The 14,824-nt window shown below is 34.0% G+C and overlaps 1 protein-coding gene across 1 annotated transcript; it reads left to right on the top strand.

Moving 5' to 3' along the window:
* The first annotated feature begins 5,568 nt into the window (after positions 1-5,568).
* Positions 5,569-14,261, top strand: LOC107423326 (translation initiation factor IF-2, chloroplastic). The gene is made up of 12 exons (XM_016032869.4): positions 5,569-7,698; positions 7,848-7,880; positions 8,166-8,279; positions 8,499-8,648; positions 8,794-8,892; positions 8,992-9,054; positions 9,482-9,637; positions 9,816-9,881; positions 10,487-10,723; positions 11,627-11,902; positions 13,168-13,356; positions 13,812-14,261. Exons 1-12 carry the CDS (start codon positions 6,133-6,135, stop codon positions 13,971-13,973), a joined length of 3,111 nt encoding a protein of 1,036 aa, XP_015888355.3. The 5' UTR covers positions 5,569-6,132; the 3' UTR covers positions 13,974-14,261.
* The last annotated feature ends 563 nt before the right edge of the window (positions 14,262-14,824 follow it).

The following is a 14,824-nucleotide window of genomic DNA, read 5'->3' as shown; positions in this document are numbered from 1 at the left end:
ATAGATTTACAGAACGTAGGCTGCCGAAGAGAAAGAGGAACAAAGAGGAACAAATGATGGAGCACATTACTCGAGAGTTTGATGACATTGACCTTAGTATTGTGGTCTTTGAAGTGAACTTGGTACGATCAAATCCTAGAGAATGGTGAATTGATACTGGTGCGACCCGTCATATATGTTCTTATAGGAGTTTATTCACTTCCTTCGAACCAAGTAAAAATGGGGAGAAATAATTCATGAAAAATTCCGCCACATTAGAAATCTAAGGGGAGGGCAAGGTAATCCTGAAGATGACTTCTGGAAAGGAGCTGACTCTAAATAATGTTCTGTATGTTCTAGAGATTTGTAAGAATCTGGTGTTTGAATCGCTACTGAGCAAACATGATTTTTGCTTAATTTTTGAGTCAGATAAGGTTATTTTGTCCAAGTTTGGGATATTTGTGGGAAAGAACTATATAGTCAACGGTTTATTTAAACTCAATATAATGACTGTAAAGCTAAAAGATAAAACTAAAGCTAGTACTTCTTCTGTTTACTTGCTTGAGTCTTCTATTTTGTGGCATGTTAGACTAGGACATGTTAATTTTAATTCTCTACAGAGGTTAATTAATTGAATAATATTCCCACATTTGAAACTGATTCTAAACATAAGTGTAAAACTTGTATAGAGGCAAAATCAATGAGGTTATCATATCAAACAATTGAAAGAAATAATGAACCTTTGGATTTAATACATAGTAATGTATATGATTTGAAACTCGCACCGAGTAGAGGTGATAATAAGTATTTTATCACCTTTATTGATGATAACAAAAAATACTAATATGTATATTTACTTAAGAGTAAGAATGAGGCAATAGAGAAATTTATTTTCTATAAAACTGCAGTTGAGAATCAATTCAACAGAAAAGTTAAAGTGATAAGAAATGATTGTAGTGGAGAGTATGTAACTCCATTTGGAGAGTATTGTGCTTAATATGGCATTATACAATAAGTTACTCCTATGTAACTCCATTTGGAGAGTATTGTGCTCAATATGGCATTATACATTAAGTTACTCCACCATATTCGCTACAATCTAATGGTGTGGCTAAACAGAAAAATAGAATTTTAAAAGAAATGATGAATATAATGTTGATAAGTTATGGATTACCTCAGAACTTGTGGGGGAAAGTCATTTTATTAACAAACGACCTTTTAAATAAGGTATCTCGAAAGGATCAAGTGAAGACATCCTATGAGCTATGGAAAGGAAGATAACTTTTCTATAAATACTTACGAGTGTGGGGGTTCTAGCCAAAGTAGTGGTATCTACTCTAAAAAAAGTGAAGATAGGTTCCAAAACAATAGATTGCATCTTTAAAGGATACGCACAAATAGTAGTGCATATCGGTTTCCCATGTATAGGTGAGAAATTCCTGATATACATAAGAATACGATAATAGAATCGAGAAATGCATCATTTTTAAACATATTTTTCCGTATAAGTGTGAAGAAGGATCGAGTTCACTAAACGAACTTAAAATGCTATCACTGAAGATAGCCATGATAGTGATCTCAGGAGACTGAAGTTGAGACTGAGGTTTAATTTAGACGAAGCAAGAGAGTAAGAATGGAAAAATCCTACAGTCTAGATTTTCATACTTATATGCTAGAAAGTGAACCTCAAAGCTTCTAAAAAGCTATAAATTCTATTTAAGGGAATTTACAGAAAGAAGCCATAGAAAGTTAGATTGATTCCATCTTGCAGAATCACACTTGAGAGTTTGTAAATCTTCCTCCAGGTTGTAAACCTTTGGGTTACAAATGAATTTTTAAAAAGAAGATGAAAGCATATGAAATAATAGACAAATATATGGCAAGACTTGTAATTAAGGGATATAGCAACAAGAAGGCCTTGATTATTTTGATACTTATTTTCTAGGGGTTTTTCTACACCAAGACAATAAAAGAAAGTCTATAGATTGATGAAGTCCTTGTATGAACTAAAACAAGCTCCAAAGCAATGACATTAAAAATTTGATGGTACCATACTAAGTAATGGGTTTAAAATAAATAAGTGTGACAAATGTATCTATGTAAAAGATACAGAGAATGAATACATCATTCTTTATTTGTATGTAGATGACATGCTCATAGTAGGTAGTTATGATAATATGGTCCGAACTATAAAAGTCATGTTAAAATCTAAATTTGACATGAAAGATATAGGGCTTGCTAATGTGATTTTAGGAATAAAAATCACGAGGACTTTGAATGGCATCATTCTTAGTCAAACACATTATGTTGATAAAATACTAGCTAAGTTTAGTAGTAATGATACTGGTATAGCCAGAACATCCATTGATACAAGTTTACACTTATCTAAAAATAAATGGGAGAGTGTATCTCAAGTCGAATTCGCAAGGGTGATTGGAAGTCTGATCTACTTGATGAGTTGTACCAAACCAGACTTAGCATACACAATAAGTAGATTGAGTAGATACACGAGTAATCCAAACAAATATCATTGGAAATGAATCGTTAGAGTACTAAGATACTTACGATATACTCGTGAATACGGACTGCACTATACAAGATATCCTGCTGTGTTAAAAAGATACAATGATGCAAATTGGATATCAAATATCAAGGATTCAAAGTCCTAGTGGCTACGTGTTCACATTAGCAAGTGCAGGCATGACATGGAAGTTCTCGAAACAAATTGTAATAGCTCGATCCACGATGGAATTTGAGTTTATCGCATTAGATAAATGTGGTGAAAAGGCAGAATGGCTGCGCCAATTTCTAGAGGACATTCCAAGGTAGCATAAACTTGTACCAGCAATAAGTATACATTGCGATAGTTAATCTGCGATTAGCGGGGCATAAAATATCATATATAATGGAAAGTCTAGACTCATTCGTCGTAGATACAATTCAATTAGACAGTTAATCTCAATTGGAGTTATCTCAATAGACTATGTAAAGTTTAAAGATAACATTGTGGATCCACTAACTAAAGGGTTAAATAGAGACTTTGTTAAGAAATCATCGAGGAGAATGGGATTAAAGCCTGTGAGTAAAGTCGATACGATGGAAACCCAACCTATTTGACTGAAGATCCCAAATTTTAGGTTTAATGGGAGAACGCAATTGTAAAAGTTGGTATGGATCAATGTTGGGGTTAATCCTCTGTTCATTCCTATGACGAAATAGTGATAGATGAAGGTTAAGCATAAAGTATGCTTTTAATGATTCCTATAAGTGTGTGTTTGGTAATCAATGCGTAGTCATGCGGATTACAATGATAATAGGAATCACCTATGTAAGAGAGGAGAGTGGCCGCTTCAAAGAAAAATTATTAAAAGCTCAATTCCTTAGAAACTCTCACAAAACCAGAGAGGTGTTCAAGGTTAAAATGAACATAATAGTGAGAATTGAAGTGTACCAGGAAGGAATCATTTGTGAACTATGTTGACATTTACACAAATTATGAAATGATTCAAAGATATCACATTTGCCATTAGTTAGTAAAATAGACGTAGTCTCACAAAGGAAAGGTCAAAGAGTAGATAACATCTACCTATCCTATGTAAGTTCTAATAGTAGAGTTTTATCACCAAAGTCATGTTTTATTTTTAGTAGTCAAATCATTCATGTGGAAGATTGTTGTAGTATTGGGCTAAATGTGAATGATTTTCCCTTAATGGGCCTTAATGGCTTTGGACTTCTAATTTTATCTTTCCTACGGTTTGGCTTTGAGAAATTTGTGGGATTTGATCAAAAATTGAAATGTGTGTTTGAGAGTTTTAAGGGAACACGGTTTGTTTGTGTTAAGAGATGGATGCACACATGTTCTTTTAAGTGTTGAGAATTTGGAGGACATAGGAAATTGGTGAGACAAATATCAGTGAGTGTCTTCATGAAAATATATAGAAATACATTGACTTAAAGAGTGAGTAGTAAATTGAAGGTACGGTGAAAATTTCGAAAGAAAAGATTTTGGAGGTATCGTGTCTAAAATCTTTGTAGCCGTTATATTCTGGGAGACAATCGTCACAAAACATCTGCATCGGTAGATGAAAACCATTTTAAAGAAATTGTAGTACCACACAGGCCTCAGATAGTTTCATCAAAATTTTATTGAATTTCCAACATACACAGGTTTTAATTTATTTTGATTATTTTTTTGTAATTTTGTTTACGTTAATTTTATTTTATCCATAGATATTTACATATATATTCTTCCATATATTAAACTAACACATATTTATATATATATATATATATATATTTATATTTCTTTTATATGGTAATATAATCAAAATATTTCAATTCATCTTTTTTTCCCCCCCGCAGACAAGAATATCAACTGAATACAAGAAAGTAATACATCCATTTGTATCATTGTTTAGAAACGAACAAAAAGTAATATGATATCCCATCCTCAAAACAAAAATCCTATTTCTTGCTAATTTAGCCACTCAATCCACAACCTTTTCATCTTGCTTGTGACAAAAAGAAAATCCACGTACCCAAAACTGAAGCAAATATCTTCATATATTATTAATCATGGTAGTAAAGGCATCTTTGGACGTTATATTGCTAACATATTTCTTTGAGTTATCTTCAAAATAATTGCATTCTCGTAAACTTGTTGCAAACTTACCATGAAAATCAATATATATAAGCAAACATGTAACATTCATAGAAGAGGGAAGTTAAATGCCTATATTCTTATATACCCAAGGAAAGAAGCAAAAATAAAATAAAATAAATAAATAAATAAAAAATAAAAAACTCCACAGAATCTCTCTTTTAACTTTTTATTTTAGCTAGTTAATCTCGCCAAAGTATACTATAAATAGACTCTAATATTATTTTATCTCTCTAAACTTTTATATATTTTACATTTTGTCATATACATATTATACAATTCTGGTTATAAATCCAGAGTATAAAAGTTAGCAACAATCATCGATATCATGTATGCAGTTCACAAGGAGACAGTTTATGTACATAATTTACATATAAAAAAAAGAAAATAATAATTTTCTTAAAGTATACAAAAAGTGGTGACAACCGCTAACAGAAAAAAAAAAAAAAAAAACCACTTTATTGTGAAAAAAATGCCGTTGGGTTTATTTATTTATTCATTGTTTTGGTAAAATATATTTAACCTTAAGTATCAATAAAGGTGAAAAAAAGAAAAAAACAAAAATTTTCTTTTTAATATATAGTTTATTCCACAAATACAAGTGAAATTTTTTTTTTCAAAGTTAGATATATTTTTGCCAAATATAAAATTGTTTTGGAAACATAAAATTAAAAGGATATTAATGTGATTTTAAAAACAAAACACGGAGGGGGATATTGATGTAATTTTACATAGAAGTCTCCGTATGTTTTTGGCAGTATGGCAAGATGAGTACAAAAGGCGCTAACAATCGTGGGGGGGAAGGTTTCCGAGTTCGGAAAAAGGGCCGTTGTGGAAAAGAAAAAAAGCCAAAATACCAATCCAATCCAATATTTATGCGAATTTATGGTTACCATGAAAATTTAATTTAAAAAAAAAAAAAAAAAGAGGAGTAGAAAATGAAAGAAAATTTTAGAGGATGAAGGAAAATCGAAAATCCATCAAAGCCTTATCGCCAGTATAACTTTGTCAGGCACAGAAATAGCCACACATGCCCCAATTGGCCAAACAAGTTTATAGCCTATATATTATCCCCACCTTCACAACCACAGAACTATTTTCTTATTTCTCTATCCCTCTCACTCTCTCACTGTCTATTTGTCCCTCAGCCACTGCACCCATTGAAGTGTTTTGAGTTCCTAACTAACAGTTTCTTGAGGAGAGGTAATTCCTTTTCTTGTCGAAGACTTTTTAAGTGTTTGAAATTTGGAGTTTCAGTCTTCTCGCATCCAGTTTCTTTTTTTATTTTTGTTTTTTATTTGGTGGGTATACGATATTGCTGTATTTGTTTGAATTATTTCCATTATTGGGTATTGTTGAATTTTGCTTCTGGTTGTGGGGATTGTGCTTATAGTTGAGAATTTTTTGTGGGAATTGTGTGTGGAGAGGATATGATTGTAGTTTAGAGTTTATATGGTGGTGTGTTGTGGGCCTGGCTTGTTTTTGTGGGCTCCATGCTAGTGGTAGCTGGAAGCATGCAAGGAACAATGACCTCTCTAACTTCCCTGGTCAGTTTGGGAAGTGTTATGGTTGTGGGTTCATCTGAAAGGTCCCGTTCACTTGTTAGGAGTGTCTCTTTGTCTAAGAGAAGTTTTAGGGGTAAGAGGAGATGGCATTATGTGTCATTTTCCGTCTGTAAATATTCAGTCACCACAACTGATTTTGTTGCCGAACATGGCAATGCGGTGTCACTTGATTCTAACACTTATAGTGGAGGTAAAGATACCAATGGCGGAGCTGATTTTGTACTTAAGCCTGCCCCAAAGCCACTATTGAAGTCCGCAGGGTCCAATGCTGAACCCCTTTTGGATATGAATCCAATGGCTTGGGATCCATCAAGAATTAGTGGGGATTCTGATGATGAGGAGTTGGGTACTGAAGAAGAGAGGAGTAAGGTGATTGAAACACTTGGAGAGGTTTTGGAAAAGGCTGAAAAGCTAGAAACTTCAAAACCCAGTCAAGTGGGTAGTAAAAAAGATAGTGTATCTGAAAACAAACATTCACCATCTAATAATAGTAGTACTAACTCAAGAAATCTGGAACCTGTCAACTCGGCGAGAAATCGAAAATCCAAAACATTGAAGAGTGTGTGGCGCAAAGGAGATACCGTTGCAAATGTGCAAAAGGTTGTGAGGGAATCGTCAAAGCCTATTGGTAAGATTGACAAAGAAGAACCTAATTCTGGGGAAAAATTGAAGGTAGAATCTCAAGCAGTTGGTCCTTTAAAGCCTCCTCAGCAACCTTTGAGACCCCAACCAAAGCTACAAGGAAAGCCTTCTATTGCTCCACCTCCAGTAATAAAGAAACCTGTTATCTTGAAAGATGTGGGGGCATCTCCAAGGTCAGCAGTGGTTCGTAAAACCGATTCATCTTCGAAAACTCAAGAACGAAAGCCAATTTTGATTGATAAATTTGCTCCCAAGAAACCAGTGGTTGATCCTCTGATTGCTCAAGCAGTTTTAGCTCCTACAAAGCCTGCAAAGGGTCCTCCACACGGAAAATTCAAAGATGAGTACAGGAAGAAAAATGTTCCAGCTGGATCCCGGAGGCGGTTGGTTGATGATGATGATGTAGAGATTCATGATGAGGAGACATCAGAACTCAATGTCTCCATTCGTGGAGCGGCCACTGCCAGGAAAGGGAGGAAGTGGAGTAAAGCAAGCAGGAAGGCAGCTAGGCTTCAGGCTGCTAAAGAGGCCGCTCCTGTCAAAGTAGAAATCTTAGAGGTTGGTGAAACAGGTATGTTGATTGAGGAGTTAGCCTACAATCTGACCATCAGCGAAGGTGAAATTCTTGGGCTTTTGTACTCAAAGGGAATTAAGCCTGATGGGGTTCAAACTCTGGACAGAGATATTGTTAAGATGGTTTGTAAAGAATATGATGTGGAAGTCTTAGATGCTGATTCTGTGAAAGTGGAAGAAATGGCAAGAAAGAAGGAAATTCTCGATGAAGATGACCTGGACAAGTTAGAAGACAGGCCTCCTGTTATAACCATAATGGGTCATGTGGATCATGGCAAGGTAAGATGAATTTTGTCATGCTCTTTTTCGTCAATTTTTGGGCTTCCCCTTTTCTTCGGTCAAACTTTTTGTTTTTCCTTTTGAATAATTATATTTCTTAACTTCAATGAAGCTAAGTATATCTAATATGTGTTGTTACGTTTTGGCAGACAACCCTCTTGGATTATATCCGGAAGACCAAGGTACATCTGGAAGCTTAATCATATTGATTCTACTTTCAGTTTGATTTGCAATGACTCTAGCAACTTGAGGATGTTTGCATTGCTATTCTTGCTAATTTTGGCACTTTTAATTTTTATATTGTGGGATACTTCTCATGTTTTTGTTACAAAATAGAATCACTTTGTATGTAATAGATACTATCTGTCATGTCTATGGTATTGGATTAATCAATTTGGAGCTTTGTTTGAGTTGTGCAAGCATGGTCACTCCTGATTGAAATGAAGGCTGATTATAGACATTTACAGGTTGCTGCATCAGAAGCAGGTGGAATTACACAAGGGATTGGGGCATATAAAGTGTTAGTACCTATTGATGGCAAGCTGCGACCATGTGTGTTCCTTGATACTCCTGGTCATCAGGTACACTTGCCAACAGCCACTTAAAAACCCCCAAATCCTGTCTTTAAATTAGCACAATGTTGTTACCTTCTTTCTCCTGTGTATCTTTGGGGCTTATAATCCCTTTTTAAGTACTCAATTTCATTTTGTTAAATGGCGTGCTTAAGTAGTCATGAACTGTAACTTTTCTTTTGCACGTTTCTTTTCTTTAGACGATATCTATAATATACGCTCCTGTAGGCTTTTGGAGCTATGAGAGCTCGTGGAGCAAGGGTGACAGACATTGCTATCATTGTAGTGGCTGCAGATGATGGAATCCGTCCTCAAACTAATGAGGCTATAGCTCATGCCAAAGCAGCTGGAGTACCGATAGTGATAGCTATAAACAAGGTACATGACCTGTGTCAACTATGATGGAAGTGTTTTACCTCAAATTCAGTTAGAAATACATAAAGAGGGACTCCAAATTTTTACATCAGGACTCATTTTTTTCTTTGTATTTTAAACATAACTCTATAATTTTATATTTCATCAGATAGATAGAGATGGAGCTAATCCGGAACGAGTCATGCAAGAGCTTTCTTCCATTGGTCTGATGCCAGAGGATTGGGGTGGCAACACCCCAATGGTCCAGGTTGTTATTTCTTGCCCTGTATTTTTTTATTGCTTTCTTTTATTAAAATTTTTAATTTAATTGTTCTGATTGCTTATATTCTTTGTTGTATTGTAACAGATTAGTGCTCTTAAAGGGCAAAATATCAATGATCTTCTGGAAACCATTATGCTTGTTGCAGAAGTGAGTAAATATTTTTACTGCTTATAAGATAGTTTATGTACTGTGTTTTAGTGGCTGGATTTTGGAGAGGGAGAATTTTTTCTTTATATATATATATATATATGTGTGTGTATTAATATTATTATTATTATTATTTTTTATTAAGTTAGTATCCGTTTAAATGAGCATGTTCTAAACATGATTAGTAGGTTGAAATTTATATGATGGCCCTTATACATGCATTCTCAGTCCTCTCACTATTTTGGGTATATTTGGAAATAGCTTGAGTACCACTAATTTGAATATCTTAAAGATACTTACCTTGTTGTAATATTTACAGGAGTAAGCCATGTTTTCTCTTTTTAAAAAAGTGAACATCCTTTCTTTTTCCTAATTGTTATCTGCCTTCCATTCCATGTATTCTAATAATATTTTATAATTGTTTTAGTTGCAAGAATTGAAGGCTAACCCTGATAGAACTGCAAAGGGCACAGTCATTGAGGCTGGTCTCCATAAATCTAAGGGACCATTAGCTACATTTATTGTGCAAAATGGCACCCTCAAAAGGGGGGACATAGTAGTTTGTGGAGAAGCCTTTGGCAAGGTTGGTATATCATAAATCTCAAATGCTCAATATTACTCTAAACAAGAATTGAGTACTTATTTTGGTGCAAATGAGCAATGTTTATACTGGCCTATATACTCATGTATATGCTCGGCTGTGTACCCGAGTAAATTTCAGATGCTTCAAAATTGAAGGACTTTATATGTATGCATGTCAGGTGCGAGCTTTATTTGATGATGGGGGAAATCGTGTTGATGAAGCTGGACCATCTATACCTGTTCAGGTTTGTAATTCATAATTTCTTCTTGTATTATGGTATCTCTGATTTTTTTTTAAGCAGTGACTTTGGAAAATCCTTTTTTTTTTCCTTTTTTTTTTTTTTTTTTTTTTTTTGTGGTAAGGCTCTGGAAGCAGTGACTTTGGACATGTTGCAAACCAGCATATAGACACCATTGAGATACTTATATGCATTGAATTTCAGCACTTTTGACATCAGCTAAATGTTGACCTTTTTTCTTTTTTTAAAGATATATTATAGCTTGTTAAGTTATTATTTTACATTTTGATTTACCATTTCCATTAATAAGCAATATCTATTTTATACATGCCTAAGGCGAGTTGCCTATCAAATCAAGCTGTGTATTTTTAAGTATACTATGCTTTCTTGCTTGAACCAAATTCTTCTATTTCTTGGAACTTCAATTTCTGCCATAACTTGCTTAATAGAGAAGCTTTTTTTTTTTATTTGTGCTCATTTTTAAGTCTACTTGAAGGGGTGATTATTAGTTCAAAAAGTATGATAGAAGAGTTCTAGATCCTTCTAAAGATTGTTTAATCACCCTTGGTTCCATATATTACCCCTTTAAAATCGTTTCTTCATGTCTGCAGGTCATTGGATTAAATAATGTTCCAATTGCTGGTGATGAATTTGAGGTTGTTGACTCCCTTGATGTTGCACGTGAAAAGGCAGAGTCCTGTGCTCAGTCATTGCGGAATGCACGTATATCAGCTAAAGCTGGGGATGGGAAAGTTACTCTTTCTTCCTTAGCTTCTGCTGTTTCGGCAGGAAAGCTGTCTGGATTAGACTTGCACCAGCTAAATATAATTATGAAGGTTGATCTTCAGGTAAGTATCTTTTTATCTATAGAATCTTCTAATTTTATTTGGTTCATCATGTTGAAAATTTGATTTGTATATGACAATTTATTAAGGTTTTAAAGTGATTTGATTGGTGATAGAACTTAAACTTATAGTGTTGGAAGAACATTTCTTAATATTCCAGAAAAGTTTTGTTATTTTTTGTACTAGATTCATAAATGCTAGTCAGATGCCTCCGTCTATAAAGCAGAGAATATCAATGCGTATTTTCCATCTTTAATCAGAATTCTTTGTCAGATTAAAGTATCATGATACTGACACTGCTGATAGTGCACATGACATTGGAAAGATTCAGATTCCAACATACAACCACTTTGGCCAGTGGGCTTGAGGATTTAGTTATGTTTAATAAGTTTGGAGTTGTAGGAGTGACTTATACACCAACTAGCATGTGGATAGGGCAGGCTTCTAGTCAAACAGCTTCAAGATCTTTAAAACAGCTGTAAAAAATTGTAGGATGGTTTCTATGTTGTCTTAAAATAAAGGTTCAAGATTTGTTTAAGGTCCTGATTAGAATTTAAAAAGAGATCAGAGAAGGAAGAAAGCTTTCTTGGTCATTCTAGAATATGTCATTTGGAGGAAAAATCCTTTCAAAGTCATTGCTTTCAGTGAATTAAGTTGAATAAATTTTGTCTAAATTATTCAATCTGTACTTGTGACAGAAAAATGAAATTTCATTGCAGAAGCATTTAATTTTGTTTTCATGGAATCAATGATGTATGAAAATACTTGCTGGAATTAATTGTTCTCATGAGATAGGATTACAATATATTCCATTTATTATCAAATTTGATTTTTATATTTCATTTATTATCAAATTTCATTTTATCTTAAGCTGTAATTTTATTTGATTCTTGTGCTCTTAACTAGGGATCTATTGAGGCTGTAAGACAAGCCCTACAGGAGCTCCCACAGGATAATGTCACTTTGAAGTTTCTATTGGAAGCAACAGGTGATGTAAGTACCAGCGATGTTGATCTTGCAGCTGCTAGCAAGGCCATTATCCTGGGCTTTAATGTCAAGGCACCAGGTTCTGTGAAAAGCTATGCAGATAAAAAAGGCATTGAGATTCGACTATATAGAGTAATATATGAACTTATTGATGATGTGCGAAATGCAATGGAAGGACTTCTAGAGCCTGTTGAGGTTAGTGAATTATAAAATTTTCTTTCCTTTTATGTTATATTCAGCTTGCAGATAAGATGTAGGCGGGCAGTTTGTATGTTTGTATGTCCTCCCATTGTACATAGATTGTCAAATGTCTAGTGCTAACTTTTGTGTAGGCTTCCAATCCTTTTGACCTTCCAATGTTAAAATATAGATACCTTTTGTTTTCCTGTCTTCTACTATTCGTTAAAGGTGTATGAATAATCTATGTAACTTAAAAATATCATGTTTGATTTTGCTGTGTAATTTGGTTCTGCTCTATTGAACTTACCCTTATTTTAATGTATTGATCTTACATACATGGGCTCAGCTGTGGACATCCTTTCTTCTACATTTAGCTTCGTCTAGGACCTAGTAATGGAATGTTCCTTTCTGTTAACCTAATTTTTACTACCTATTGTTAGACACAAGCCTGATATACATGATAAATCCATATCCTCTAATAGCTTAAGCTTAGGATCAATGGTAATTTATCATGGTATTTTCAAAATCCTAGGACCCTAGGTTCTAATCTCACTACCATCATATTACCGCCCATTTAAAGAACTGACATTTGTAAGGACCAAAATGGCCACAAGTGAGGGGGAATGTTAGACATAAGCTTGATGTACATAATAATTCATCATCTTAAGCTTTTGGGATCAATGGTAATTTAACACCTATACTTCAGTCTTTCTAACCATCATATTGTTTGTTAAGAATCTTCATCTTGGTGCAACCATTGGTTTTCGAGGTTTGACATTTGTATTTTCCCAGCATAGGAAAATGTGATTACTGCTTTGTAGACCTTCCATGCAACTAAAATTATGATTTTCTCTCAATTAACATGCTTATTTTTTTGTGACAGGTAATACTCATTTATGTTGTATTCATATTTAAACTATGTCGTATAGCTTGACCGATATCTGTTATACAACATGCCTATACAGAATAATTCTTCTTATAGTGGCATAAATTTTATTGGAGTTACCGTGTGGCTGTATATTATTCATATACTGTTTCCTCAGAGTTAGGGAGTGATTGGCATTGTGGTCGATGTCTAAATTTTTTATTTGCTATTTTCTTGACTTCTTTCCATGTTTGCATTTTATTTGATTGTTCCAGTTGTCTGTATGGATTTAATTACTGGAACTCCTGGGTTTGAGGCATTAAATGCTCAAGGCTTTTACTGTTTATGCTTTATCCTTTCTGAAATTTCTATTATAAAGATATACAGTTAAGAATTACTGCTTATCTTTTGTTAGGAACAAGAAACAATTGGGTCAGCTGAAGTTCGGGCCGTATTCAGCAGTGGCAGTGGCCGTGTTGCTGGATGTATGGTAACTGAGGGAAAAGTTGTTAAAGGCTGTGGCTTTCGGGTCATTCGTAAGGGCAAAGTAATTCATACTGGCACTATTGATTCTTTGAGACGGGTGAAGGAGATTGTGAAAGAGGCATGTTTTCAAAGCCACCATTTAATTTCATTTATTTGTTTATTTGTTTTATTTATTTATTTATTTTGGTTAATTTATTTCAAGTAGTTAGGTTTAGGGTAGATAGAGGAGCAGCAGGGTGATATGAGGTTGTATGGGATTGTCAGCATGTTCTTTCCTTCTGCAGAGAATTTTCTTTTTTGCTTTCTCCCATGAATTTGGAGTTAAAAATAATTCACAAAAAGGACATGCCACCTCTACATTTAATCTGCATTACTTGTTAAGTATCTCTCAAAATATAATGTCCTTTTGTTCCATCTGTACTTGTGTGTTCATTCACCAGAAGCTTTTCCAAGTAGGATAGTGAGGTGTCTAACATAATACAGCCTTTTTTCTTAACCATTTGCATGAAGTTTTTGTGTTTCCCATCTTCTTGAAGTCCTATCTTACAATGCAATTGTTGTTATTTTGTACAGGTAAACACTGGACTTGAGTGTGGAATTGGGTCTGAGGATTACAATGATTGGGAGGAAGGAGATATGATTGAGGCCTTTGAAATGGTTCAAAAGCGGCGGACCCTTGAAGAGGCATCGGCTTCAATGGCAGCTGCATTGGAAGGAGTAGGCATGGAATTGTAGAAAGCTGCATGGAGTTACAGATTTGCCAGTGCTTTTCTGGGACAAAAATATCAAATTTTGATTTAACCTCGACAGTTGTATCACTAGCCTTCAGCAGGCATGCATCAGAAAGCTCCCACCCACGCGTAATTTATTTCAAGTGCGGGGTGCTTAGAGGATCTATTTTGGCACGGAATTATTTATGTTGTATGTTATTGCAGTGTACATAATTGTTTATCTTGTAATTTTAGCTTCTTTGTAAAGATGAAAATCATTCATTGAATTTCTCTAAAGTTATATCTGAAGAAATACTCATTACCAAAAAAAAAAAAATATATATATATATATATTGATAATCTAAAGGAACAGTTGCATAAAATTGGGCAAGTTGAAACAAATGTAACATCTCATTCTAAAGGTCCAACAGTTTATATACCGTGTTGTAATTATGCTCTAACATTCTAAAAAATTTACTAGAAATTGGAATTTATCCAAAAATGTTTTTTGGTTTTCTCAATTCTCAAAACATCTCATAATTTACTTGCCTATTGGTTAAAGAAGTGTACTAAATGCTAGTCACTGTCTTGGTGTAAAATTTGCTTTTCCTATGTTGGATTACAGAAGAAATTTTCCATAAATTGAAGTGGTAGGTGAACGTACAAATTTTGATTTTCCAATAATCACCCTGGGAAGTAGTCATAGATGAATTTTCATTTTCTCTTTTTAGCATAATCTGAATTTTATTATTAGAATTACTACTATAGCCTACAACCAACAACTAAATTCTTTTTTATCCATATGTAACTTCGGTATTACCTTCCTACAATGGTCAATTTCTTTTGAATATTATGAGTTTATTCATATGTATTGTA

Source organism: Ziziphus jujuba, chromosome 3 (assembly GCF_031755915.1).
Source record: "Ziziphus jujuba cultivar Dongzao chromosome 3, ASM3175591v1".
NCBI classification, from domain to species: Eukaryota; Viridiplantae; Streptophyta; class Magnoliopsida; order Rosales; family Rhamnaceae; genus Ziziphus; species Ziziphus jujuba.
This window is presented reverse-complemented; position numbering and strand designations above follow the sequence as displayed.